This window comes from Melanotaenia boesemani, chromosome 13, assembly GCF_017639745.1.
Source record: "Melanotaenia boesemani isolate fMelBoe1 chromosome 13, fMelBoe1.pri, whole genome shotgun sequence".
In the NCBI taxonomy this organism is placed as follows: Eukaryota; Metazoa; Chordata; class Actinopteri; order Atheriniformes; family Melanotaeniidae; genus Melanotaenia; species Melanotaenia boesemani.
The window spans coordinates 2,321,835-2,334,849 of NC_055694.1; the positions used below are offsets into that span (position 1 = coordinate 2,321,835).

General features: G+C 43.0%; 1 protein-coding gene across 1 annotated transcript; it reads right to left on the reverse strand.

The window, feature by feature from the left end:
* Positions 1-1,866: 1,866 nt before the first annotated feature.
* lrrc38a (leucine rich repeat containing 38a) lies at positions 1,867-11,160 on the reverse strand. Its single transcript, XM_042002967.1, has 2 exons — positions 9,744-11,160; positions 1,867-2,465 (listed from the first exon to the last, which is right to left on the reverse strand). Exons 1-2 carry the CDS (start codon positions 10,369-10,371, stop codon positions 2,218-2,220), a joined length of 876 nt encoding a protein of 291 aa, XP_041858901.1. The 5' UTR covers positions 10,372-11,160; the 3' UTR covers positions 1,867-2,217.
* Positions 11,161-13,015: the final 1,855 nt, after the last annotated feature.

The window sequence follows — 13,015 nt, forward strand, 5'->3', positions numbered from 1 at the left end:
TTTTCATGTTGTCTCCGTATGTTCCAAGGGAAAAAAGTGAATGAGCGTATAAAATCAAATGGAGTTGTGCTTGTTCCATAAATACAATAAAAATATTAAAACAACATAACTCTGTGAAATCATCCAGATCATGAAAGTCATTGTGTCCTTTTTTCTGTGGAACTGAGTTGTTTTTCCTCAAATCTCCAGGAAGGAAAGAAAAAAGGTGACTTATGTGATGATTACTGGAGTCAAAGTGAGAGTCAGTCCCTCTGACCCCCCCCGATACCAACCAGCGCAGCTATAGCCCTTTATAAACCAGAACACATCAAACAGACCACGTCTGGCTGTGGAGTGCAGCGTTGAGTCTTAGTAATCTGAGTACTCCTCGGCTCTGCCCTGGTGGCGACCCCACTGAGGAGGTTTGATGCTTCTGGCGCTGAATTCCTCTGAAATCTGATTGGACACCACAGGTGCTGCCTCAGGTAACTGACAGGTACCTGGAGGAGGACAGAAACGTCCAGACCTGCACCAGTGGGGGGATGAGGTGACTTCAAACTGGTGTAGCGATATTCTCCTCCAGTGACATGCCACTCACATGAGGTGGCTCCTCTGGTGTCCAATCAGATTTCAGGGGTGGCCAGTGCCCCTCCCCTCTCTCTGTATGTAGTCCCGCCCCTTTTCAGAGGGTCCCAAGAACCAGGACTGAGAAACAGTCCATTTATATCAGAAAGTCTGTTTCTCATTACAGATTTAAAATCCAGTTAAACAACTTTTTGTGTTAAAAAAAAGTATGTATTCTCTATTTCCTGATAGTTCCAACCTGGACAGACATCAGATTTTAGCAAATACACACAAACAATAAATTCTGTTTCTAAAAACTCACTGCAGTGGAGTAAAGAAATAAAATCTCCTCTGTTCAGGTGTATTTCATGATGATAATAATAATGATGAGGGGGTTTAAGTTCAGATTTTAAAACATAACATTGTCTGTTAACCTTCATTTAGGCACTTATGGCTTCAGTTTCTATAAAGACTGATTCATTAAACTCATGTAACGTCTTCCTCTGACACGTCCTAATTCACTAGAAACATAACGATGGAAGAAAACAGCCGGTTTAAACTTGTGCATTAGGATTAGATTATTTAATGAAATAATTTGTGATATTATTCATGTTTATCCAGTGTGATCTAACGTGTGTTTCACCCCATGTTCACTTTTCCATTTCTGTTAAAGTTTAGGTTTCAGTTCCAGGGATGAAGGTAGAGTCGACGTCAGTGACGGATCATCACGAGGCCGCAGCCAGCAAAACTTTTAACCATTAGACCAAAAAATTATACTTAACACCTTCAAAACATAAACTAATTTAACCACCTACAGTTACCCCGAACTAAACTTTACAACCCTTACAAAAAATCCACACGTGCTGCACATGTGCAAACATGTTCATACACATGCAAACCACATGTGGTTTTGGAACATTTTTATGTGATCTACATGTGAAGCACATGTGTTTTACATATAGTTCACATGGAGTTTATGTATTTTCCACATGTGGATTGAGTGGTTCACATGTGCTTCAGATGAGGTCATGTGTGTGTTTTCTGTGAGGGAAGTTAACATCCATGTGGACCTGCAGGATGGACGCTCTGTGAAGGGTTGTGTAAATTCTCTGCCTCGGTCAGCATGTGGGAACAATGTGCAACAGATTACACATGACACGGCGGCGTGATGCACACAGAGATTAAATCGTCGAGCTCGGAGCAGGTCAGTCCTTCAGCGTTCAAACTTTATTTTTCTGGTTTGCTTTTCAAATGTTGAGCTGATGAAATTTGTGAAATATGGATTATTAAATAACTTTAAATATTTAATCAAGCTCATAACGATTTTTTTCATCAAGGCACTACCAGTTTTACCAGTAAACACGTCAGAGAACCCGTGAGGTCCATAAAATCCTCCTTACTGTGATCACATGAAGACATGATGACGTAACTGTAGAGAAAGAGGTTTTATGCTTTGACAGATGAATGAGTAGATGAAGGTTCGAGTCTGGACCAGGTTCAGGTCTCTGTAGTTCCACTGCACACTAAGCTTATTTGCATATTATTGTATTTCTGTTTGATGCTTCTGCCCACACGAGTCTGTCCTAACTGCAGTTACTCAATGTTCATTTAGAAATTAGTAAAAGCACTGATCTCTCCGCATGATCGCTCAGAAAGAGTTTTATGTGACAAACGTCAGTCATTCCCCTCCTCTTCATCGCCTTTACTGCCCTTGCTGATGCGCTGGAAGCAGTGGACTGTGGAAGCCAGGAGGAAGCTGGCGATGATGGCGGCCACTGAGACGGAGATGCCGGAGAAGATGACGATGAGGTAGTCGGTGAGGGTGAGGGTACCCCGGCACTCTCTGAAGCTGTCTTCAGAGAGTAAACTGAGAGGAATGCGGCGCCCGTCCAGAGGCAGCGAGCACTCGATTCCCTCCATCCCTGGAAAGAGGAAAGAAAACAGCTTCAGACAACAATATAAGACATAAGGAAACTCTAGGTCAGCGTTGGGGTAGGTGAGTGTGGGGGAGCTCGGGGGAACGTGGGGGAGCTCAGGGTATCAGTTGCTCTCAGTCTTGGCCTGCCAGGACATGTACCCCATCATGGCTGCAGGGGACTCTGGCTGGATCCTCCTTCTGCCACCTTCTGGGTGGATGCGTGGTCGTCTTCATGGTGGCCGGGATTCCTGCTCCAGAACTTAAATTTATGCTAAAACGCTGACGTCACTGTGACTCCTGGTCCTGTAAATGATTTCATTATGCCAGGGGTGTCCAGCTTGGGTCCTACGAGGGCTGCAGGTTTTCAGTGTTTCCCAGCTCCAACAGACCTGACTGGGATCAATGAGTCATTGTGCAGAACTTCATCAGCTGTTGGATCTATTTATTCTGAGACAGGTGTGTTGGAGCAGGGAAACATAGAAAACCTGCAGGACCGCAGCCTTTAAGGGCCAACTTAAACTTTAACACCTCTGAATTATAAATCACTACTTTATAACATTCAATATATCCATCGTGATTATGTGAAAATAGTTAAAAAGTGTATAAATACACACACATATATATATATATATATATATATATATATATAATTTCAAATTAAATAAAACATAATTAAATCAAACAAAATTATGTTTATGTGTAACTGAGGTAAATTATAGTTGAAACTTCAGGTTCATAATCGTTTTCTAAAATGATTGTTTATTATGTACTTGTACTTCTTTAGAGTAAATTAATGGAAAAAATTAGGAGTTTTTATTTATAGGTATAGGTATAATAGGTATATTATAGATTAGTTTAGAATACATGTCGTAAACATTTATGATCCATTAATTTATGTAGGATTATTATTATTATTATTATTATTATTATTATTATTATTATTATTATTATTATTCCTTTCTTTACCCTTTCATGCTAAAATTTTTATCCATTTCATCTCTTTTTTTCCACTTTGAATCCTCCTTCACAGCAGCTACGCTTTGGATGCAACATTCTAAAAACAAAAGGCCAACGCTGCAAACATAGAGACCCGTGCAGAAACACCTCCAGCTGGCAGGAGTTTAGCACCATCAGGGCAGGAGCAGATTCTTCCAGCAGGTCGTCCATACACGGTGGCTGATGTGCAGCTCTAAAGAATACTTATCATTTTCATCAGCTGTTTTCCTGTCGGAGCAACATGCATGAACGTGTCCACAGATGAGGAGAAACACTGCACCTGCTCACCGTGACGCTACATCTTTATGTTAGAGATGTCTCCAGTGTTTCTGCATCTGTTTCCTCTAATGATGCAACACCTTAACAACATGGCCACCGTGAAGAGGGAGGCCCTTCCAGCTCATCCTCAACCATCAGCAGCCCTGTTGTGACCAAACGTCATATGACATCACAGTCAAACACGTGTACATCCGTGTGTGCGTGAGAGAGAGAGACAAAGAGACAAAAGGAGGAGAGAGAGGGAGTCTCACTGTAAGACCAGAAGGGGTTTTCCACATTGTGCAGTCACATGGCACAACACAGGCCGGCAGATTCACGCTTGCACAGGCATCCAGGAGACACACACACACACACACACACACACACGTAATAAACACACATTACTACAAACAGCAACACAGAGATGGCGTGCAGCTGTAGATGTGTTCAGGGACGAGGAAAAGGAAATCTACTCTTTCCCTAATGTTGGATACCTCATGATAAAATCATCTGGCTCTTAGCGGCTCTCACAACAAGCTGAAAGCACCCTAAAAAAACACTATCAGCTTAATAACAACACGTTATTTAAGATAAGAAGCTAAAATACTGATGTAGCAAATAAAACTGTCCACCTCATGATTCTGTAGCTTTTACCCGTTAAAATCCTTCAGATTTAACTTAAAACAGGTTCATGTGGGTAAACAGGTTCATGGAGAAGATGAGGAAAATCTGGGATTTATCATAGATCAGTGGCTCCCAATTTTCCTTGAGGACCCCCTTCATGCAAATAAACAGCCATGGACCCCCTGCTCCACCCCCTGCTGAAACCACGCTGGTTTTATGCTTTTAAAAGTAAGATTGGCGCTATAAACACTGCATCCTGTCCTTCCATGAAGCTAAAGTTAAATGAACAACATAGAGCTTTTCTTTTTTTCTTAAAATAAGGACATTGTGTGGACATTACTAACAATGGCTCCAAACGTTCCAGGACTCAGGGACCCCATGTGCTCTTTGGGGGACCCTGGGTTGGGAACCTTTTAGATGCATCCCTTCTCCAACACATCTGAATGTCGCGTTACCTCTGCAGAGCTGAATGACTGAGTGAATTCAGCAGTTTGTCTCAGGTGTGTTGGAGCTGGGAAACATCTAAAACCTGAAGGAGGACTAGAATTAACCAGCAACAATGATGCAGAGGGGTGCAGCTGTTTGTGCTATCACATACAGCAGGGATAAGCTACAGTCCTGGAGGGCCGGTATCCTGCAGGTACTGGATGTTTCCCTGCTGCAACACATCTGACTAAAATCAGTGGGTCAATAACAGACGTGTGCAGAAGCTGTTGGAGATCCGTTTTACTTGAATCTGGTGTTGCAGTAGAAAAACATCCAATACCTGCAGGACACTGACCCTCGAGGACCGGAGCTGGTGATCCTGGATGTATGTGTGAGGAGCCATGCTGAGACGGGGAGGAACACAAGATGCTGCAACAGCAGGATAATAAGGAACTAAAACAATACCAAAATGATCAAACTCATAATGGGCTGCAGAACAAGTGATGAAGAAAAGCTGGTTAGATCTGGTAATCTGCAAAGGAAAGCCTGGAGGAACTAAAGGAAGCTTCATTTCTATTCTACGTTAAATATGTGTACAGAAGGAGTCGGCTGCATCCTTCATGTCTGTTTTCGGACATCTTGTGGATGCATACTGCGATGATAAGTTCCACTTTATGGAAGCAGCACAAGCAGGTTTTACTTCTGCACAAGCGGAACTATTTCTGCTCACAGATGTACTGAAATCTTCAAACAACACCAGCTTTGCTCAAACACAACAGCAACCTCGAGATTCTTCCGCTCCTCCCATCTGAAACTTCCTCCCTTTTCCTCTAGACTGTGTAGATTAAAGGCAGACATGTCCTCTGTCAGAGTTTCATACTGATGTCCTGAGACTGGGTATGATGGCTCTCCTTATGCATAAGATTTTAACTTGCAGTTGCAAATGAAGTGTAATCTTCTCATGGAGACTCTTGGTAAAATGATTTCCACCACAGCACCCAGAAAGTTAGCAAACAGAGCAGTACCACCGGAAGCCATGGGGGCAGTGTTGAGCAGTTGGCTGATTTATGACCCATGAAAGAAACAAAGAAGCCAGGACGAGTCTGATGAGTCTTTCTGATGATGTGCATTATTATGATCTCCTGATGCTGGAACTAATACTGGTTACTGTTAAAGGTCCCATATTATACACTTTATTCCCAATCTGAGACCATTCATTAATATCTAAATGAAATATTTCCGCCATGGTATGGACAAATCGACCCTCAGTTTGAGTGCAGCGGCTTCTCTTCACCTCCCTCTTTTTAGCAGCTTCAGAAATGTGCCGTTTATGGTGGGCGGAACCCTGGTGGAGCAGCTCAGCTGTTGGCTCCGCCCATCGCATCGCCCGTCATGAGGTGATTGACAGGTTAATATATTTTCAAGCTATCAGACTAATAAGGCCGAAACGATAAAATAACTGCCAGCTCTTACCTCTCCAGCTGTGTCACGGACAGTTGGTATTGAACCTGGCTTCAGCTTCAAACGGTTGGCGAAGCCTGCTTTCCATGCCCCCATGTTGTGGAAACAGTCCTCTTTGAAATGCTGGCCACAGACATGCAAAACCTTTGGAAGTTTTCCGGGTACATTTCCTCCAAAAATAAAATTAATCCACTCAGTCCTCGTGGGTTCAGTGGATGGAAGTAAAAAAACGTTTTCGTGTTCATTTATGCAGCCACAAACAGAACAGTGCTTCTGTCGCTTAGCCATGTCCGCTAACGAGGGTTGCCGAAGAGGGAAAAACACTGGGCGCTAGGTGATTTTTAGAGGGCGGGCTTTGAGAGCCGGTAGACGGGTCCATCGCTCTGTGGGGAGTGGTTATTGTCCCTTATGACGTCATAACGTACACGCTTTCAAACAAGCTCATTTCAGCGCTTACTTCCCTAGAGGTGGAGCAGGGGGGAGAGAGAGCGCCTGAAAGAGTTTCACACTTACGGGTCTCCTACACATGCGGGGGGACCAGTATGACTGTTCCAAAACCATTAAAAAGTGAATTTTGCATAATATGGGACCTTTAAGTTACTTTTGGATCATGTTAAAAACTGTTAATATCATATATGAATTTTACATGGATGACATTCAGCTTCATACTGAGTTTATGAAAACTGAGGCACCTAAACTCAGCAGACTCCTGCTTTGTGTTGATGGATGGCTGGAAACTTCCTTCAGTTCATCGTAGCTCCAGACAACATGAATCCTGGAATAATCCAGAATATTGGGCCTTTTTCCTTCACAGTTTGCTCAGGCTTGACACACTTTTGATTATTCTGTGATTCAACACACACATAAATTCCCTTTCTAGGATTGTGTCATCAGTAAACTGAGGGCAGACATAAAGATGCTCTTTTGTTTCATCCCGTATTGATGACTGCACCGCTCTATTTCTATCATATAATAAAAACATCCTTCATTTACAGTCCGTTCAAAATGCTGCTGCTGGGCTACTGACCAGCTCAAACAAACTCTCCACACTGGCTTCAGGTCATCTACAGGATTAAAAGAACTCACCATCACATACAAGACTTCACATGGACCAGCTCTCAGATCTCGTCCACGTCCACCCCACACACACTCTGATCTAATGACCAGGACCTGCTGTCTGTCCCACGCAGCACTGCCTCACAGTGCAGACAGCTTCACATCTCAACACACACCTGTTCAACTCTTGTACAAGGCCAAGTTAAGTTCTTCATCATATTTAATGTACAAGAAAATTAAAAGTGCTTTACATCAAACATCAAAAGCATCACAGAAGGGTGCAGAAGAAACAGTTAATCAAAAACAAACTTTAAAAGAAATAAAAGAAATGAAATAACAGGAAAAATAAAATGGATAAAAATCCAGAAATAAAGTTCCAGTGTGGGGATTCAACAGTTGTTCTGATAAAAGGAAGGAAATAGAAAAGTTTTAACTCTGATGTAAAACTGCTGAGTCAGCAGACCTGCACGTTTCTAGGAGTTTGTTCCACATGTGAGGAGCATAAAAGCTGAACACTGCCTCTCCATGTTTAGTTCTGACTCTGGGAACAGAAAGTAGACCTGACCCTGATGACCTGAGGGATCAGGTTGGTCCATAACAAACCAGAAGATCCTGAATGGATTCTGGTCCTAAACCATTCAGGTCTTTGTAAACTAACAGCAGGAAATCAGTGTAAAGATCTGAGGACTGGAGTTCTAGGATCTATCTTCCTGGTCTTAGTGAGGACTGGAGTTCTAGGATCTATCTTCCTGGTCTTAGTGAGGACTGGACTTCTAGGATCTATCTTCCTGGTCTTAGTGAGGACTGGACTTCTAGGATCTATCTTCCTGGTCTTAGTGAGGACTGGAGTTCTAGGATCTATCTTCCTGGTCTTAGTGAGGACTGGACTTCTAGGATCTACTTTCCTGGTCTTAGTGAGGACTGGACTTCTAGGATCTACTTTCCTGGTTTTAGTGAGGACTGGAGTTCTAGGATCTATCTTCCTGGTCTTAGTGAGGACTGGAGTTCTATGGTCTACTTTCCTGGTCTTAGTGAGAACTGGACTTCTAGGATCTATCTTCCTGGTCTTAGTGAGGACTGGAGTTCTATGGTCTACTTTCCTGGTTTTAGTGAGGACTGGAGTTCTAGGATCTATCTTCCTGGTCTTAGTGAGGACTGGAGTTCTAGGATCTATCTTCCTGGTTTTAGTGAGGACTGGAGTTCTATGGTCTACTTTCCTGGTCTTAGTGAGGACTGGAGTTCTATGGTCTACTTTCCTGGTCTTAGTGAGGACTGGAGTTCTATGGTCTACTTTCCTGGTCTTAGTGAGAACTTGTGTGTCATCAGCATAGTTGTGGTAACATTGTCTGAGTGAGTGGCAGCATGTAGATGCTGAACACCAGAGGCTCCAGGATGGAGCCTTGGGGAACCCCACAGATAATTTTAGTTCGCTCAGATTTATAGTTACCTAAAGACAGAAAGTAGTCCCTGTCTTTTAAATAGAATTTAAAGAGTTAATTGGAATGCCAGACAGTACCAGTTTTTTAGCTTTGAACAGATTTGGATGGACTTTAGTTTTTTGGTTGAAAAGTATGTTGAAATGACTTTAGCTGTGAACTGGGATTCTATAAATGTACTAAATGGATTTGAAAACTCTGCTTTTTTATCTGTAAATAGATTTTATGTATTGCTCTGCCAGTTGCATGTACTGCTTATTAGACATACTTATCCGTTGGCAGCTTGTATGAATCTATATTCATGACCAGTAACATGGATTAAATGTGTTGAAACAACCTCATTTCACCTTTAAACAACTTTAAAGTGATCAAAATAATTTGTTAGTTATAAGCCATCTATAAGATCAACTTTTGGCTCAGTCTTTATAACAGAGTTGTATATTAGTAAACGTTGGACTGAATCTGAACTTATTTTATCTTTGTATTTTAGCTGAATTGAGCAATATAATAAAATAATCTTGTGTGTTTGGTCATAAACTTGTTCAGTTTTCTAGAGGAGGCTCATTTTATTTCTCAGTTTAGAGTAAAAAAGCATCAGCTCCTTTTGTTAGAGGTAGAATTTTTTATGGAACAAATATATTTAGAATGATTTGCCATTAAAATGAGGAGTTCATTTTAAAAATGTTATTTATTGTGTAATTTTGCAGTACAGTGCAACCATGGCTTTCATCATCCACACACCAGCCAATTTAGCCATGCTAACACTACAAACAATGTCACATGTGACACTTTATTTACAAGCTGTGGTGCATTTCTCTGCCATTTTGGGAGTAAAGGTAGGTGAGATCAAATATTTTGTGAATCTGATAGAAAACATCTACTTTTGTTCAGTAGTTTTGCCTGTTAGATGTATTTTCTTTGCTTTAATTAAAACTGATCCCTCAGAGGTGTGTTCCCCAGGCATATCCTCGCGTTTTCTCATGGGACAACGTGTGCAAGTCATTTTTAAGCAGCTTATGTCTTACCCGTCGGGAGCTTGTGCCGGTTCTGTGTCAACCATGCAAACAGTTTGGCAAAGTGGCAGTTGCAAAGCCAGGGGTTGCCCTCCAGACGCAGCATCCGCAGGGAGGGCAGCGGTTCCAGGACCTGAACATCCAGGACTGTGAAACCATTCCTTTCCAGCTCCAACTCCCTCAGAGAAGTTAACCCAGTAAAAGCATCCCTGCCCACCATGTTAAGATAGGGGTTGTTCCCTAGTCGCAGTTTGATCAGACTCCTCGATTCCCCAAACGTTCCTGAAGGGATTTCTGTCAGGTTATTGCTCCCCAAGTCCAAGAAGACCAACCTAGAGGAGGAGCTCAAGGTGCCCGGCTCCAGCTGGGAGAGGGAGTTATTCCTCAGGTCCAGATAGACCAAGTCGCTGTAAAGGACCAGAAAGTCTGAAGGAATCCAGGGAATCCAGTTGTTGGAGAGCAGGAGACGGCGGACATCCAGGGGGATGGAGTCTGGGACTCCAGTCAGACCTTGGCTTGTGCAGTTCACTGTGTGGTGGTCTGGACACAAACACCTGGATGGACAGTTGTGGCCACGTGTGAGCAAGGTGGAGGAGATCAAAGCAAGGAAAGGTTGCAGCCAGTTAATGCATGGTAACATTGTCGAGGGAACGGTGGCATTAGTCAGGAGAGAGGGGGTTGAGACAGCATCGGCGGGGTAGAGGGGGAGGTCATGGGAGACTAATGGATGGAGAGGTTAAGATCATGGGGGGAAAGGGAAGGAAAGGTCAGATGTGGTCGGCTCAGCGTAGGGCTGGCATCCTCCGGTGCTCTCTGCCCTGCAGAGCGACAACAAGCCCAAAAACCACAGAATAGCAAGCGAACATCATATTCCAGCGGATCATGTAGCAGGCAGCCTGGACAAATAGCAGCCTGTTGGCTTGGAGGGAAGATCGGGGAGGAGCAAACAGAGCGTGAGCAAGAGTCAGGAGGAGGGGGATGTGAGAGGATTAACACAGAGGCAGAAAAGAGCTAAAAACCACAGGCAAAGGGAGCGGGATTTGTGGGCTAAGCCATGAGATGAGTTTGTCTCTGCGTGTCTGTGTAGACTAATGAGGACATCCCTCCGTGCTATTTTAGTAAGCTAATGAGGTAACGCAGCCGGCTCTGCCATTGGTGGGTACAGCTGTGCAGAACCAAAGTGAAACCTCCTCGCTAACAGTTTTTCAATGCTTATGCACACACACAGAGCAGCAGTTGAGATGAGGATTCCATCAACATCACATGTGACGTGGCGACACACGTGCAGCCAACAGCGGCGTCCGACGTAGTCCTCTGGATCTCAGCTGCCTCCTCCTGCAGTCTCTTTCTTCTTATTCCCATCACAGCTTGTCTGACTGGATGGATGAGGCTTAATCGCCCTGGTTTCCAATGCGATGCTGGACCTGCAGCATCCAGAAGGAATCAGGATCTGAGGAGATGCTTTCGGTGTAAAATGACTATCGGTGTAAAATGACTATTTATATTAACACCTCAGATATTTACACCGGCTTACAAAGAATAGATTTAACATTCAGTATTTAGATTTAATATTTAGTTTTAACATTTAGCTTTAATATTTAAATTTAGATTTTTTATATCTATATTTACTATTCAGACTAAATTATTTTAAAAACATTTTGTTTTTAACATCTTCCGATTTTACCTAAAGATAGAACAAATATTGATATTTAGATTTAATATTTACTTAATAGTGAAATTTAGATATGACATTTAGATTTATTCAGACCTAATATTTAGATTTAGATATAGCATTTCAAATGCATATTTACATTTCACTTAAAGATTTAACATAAATCATTTAGATTTATAGGTTAGATTTAGATTGATTATCAGACTAAATTTACATATAAATTTACATATATCTAAAATTTGTATTTAGAATAAATTTATATATTTAACATTTATATATTGATACTTAGATTTAAAATCTAGATTTATATTTTTTATTCATACTTAAAATTTAGATTTAGAAATAGCCTTCAATAATTTATAATAAGAATTAACATCGATCCTTTAGATTAATTTAATATGTAGATGGAATATTAACATTTAGATTTAGCTGTTCAGGCAAATCTATTTGAAGTTAAATAATAAACTTTCTGTCCTGTATATCAGCACATTTTAAGAAGTAAAGAGTCCCTGAGGGAAACGCTGCAGACCTTCGTCTTTAAAGACCGGAGCCTGGAACACGATGAACCTGATAACATTTCAGTTCACACACGCATGTGAATGTTGTCAGCACAAAAATCAGTGGATTACCAAACCTAAATCCCTCAATCTTCTGTTTACCAGTGACGTCAGGGCAACAAAAAAAGGAATTATTATATAAAAACCCCAGACGCTTATGAAATCATTCAGTCTCTGCTCTACTGAAGCACGACCACAGAAATCACCGAACACAGGACTTCCATGGAGAAAAAGTAGGTCATGCTCAGAGCCGCATGAGGAGGAGGCAGGGCAGCACAGACCGACTGAGCCATACCAGACCGAGCTCTACCAGACCGAGCCGTACCGGACCGAGCCATACCAGACCGAGCCATACCAGACCGAGCCTTACCAGACCGAGCTCTACCAGACCGAGCCATACCAGACCGAGCCGTACCAGACCGAGCTCTACCAGCCTGAGCCATACCAGACCGAGCCTTACCAGACCGAGCTATACCAGACCGAGCTATACCAGACCGAGCTCTACCAGACCGAGCCTTACCAGTCCGAGTCGTACCAGACCGAGCCATACCAGACCGAGCTCTACCAGACCGAGCCATACCAGACCGAGCCTTACCAGACCGAGCTCTACCAGACTGAGTCGTACCAGACCGAGCCGTACCAGACCGAGCCATACCAGACCGAGCTCTACCAGACCGAGCCATACCAGACCGAGCTCTACCAGACTGAGCCATACCAGACCGAGCTATACCAGACCGAGCTCTACCAGACCGAGCCTTACCAGACCGAGCTCTACCAGACCGAGCCATACCAGACCGAGCCTTACCAGACCGAGCTCTACCAGACCGAGCCATACCAGACCGAGCCTTACCAGACCGAGCTCTACCAGACTGAGCCATACCAGACCGAGCCTTACCAGACCGAGCTCTACCAGACTGAGCCTTACCAGACCGAGCTCTACCAGACTGAGCCATACCAGACCGAGCTATACCAGACCGAGCTCTACCACACTGAGCCATACCAGACCGAGCCATACCAGACCGAGCTCTACCAGACTGAGCCATACCAGACTGAGC

Bases quoted from the DNA above. Each gene is read 5' to 3' on its own strand.
- lrrc38a (XM_042002967.1), bottom strand. From the start codon at position 10,371: ATGTTACCATGCATTAACTGGCTGCAACCTTTCCTTGCTTTGATCTCC. The intron at 2,466-9,743 runs GTAAGACATAAG...TCCTCTTTCCAG, and splicing joins CCGGCACAAGCTCCCGACGG to GGATGGAGGGAATCGAGTGC.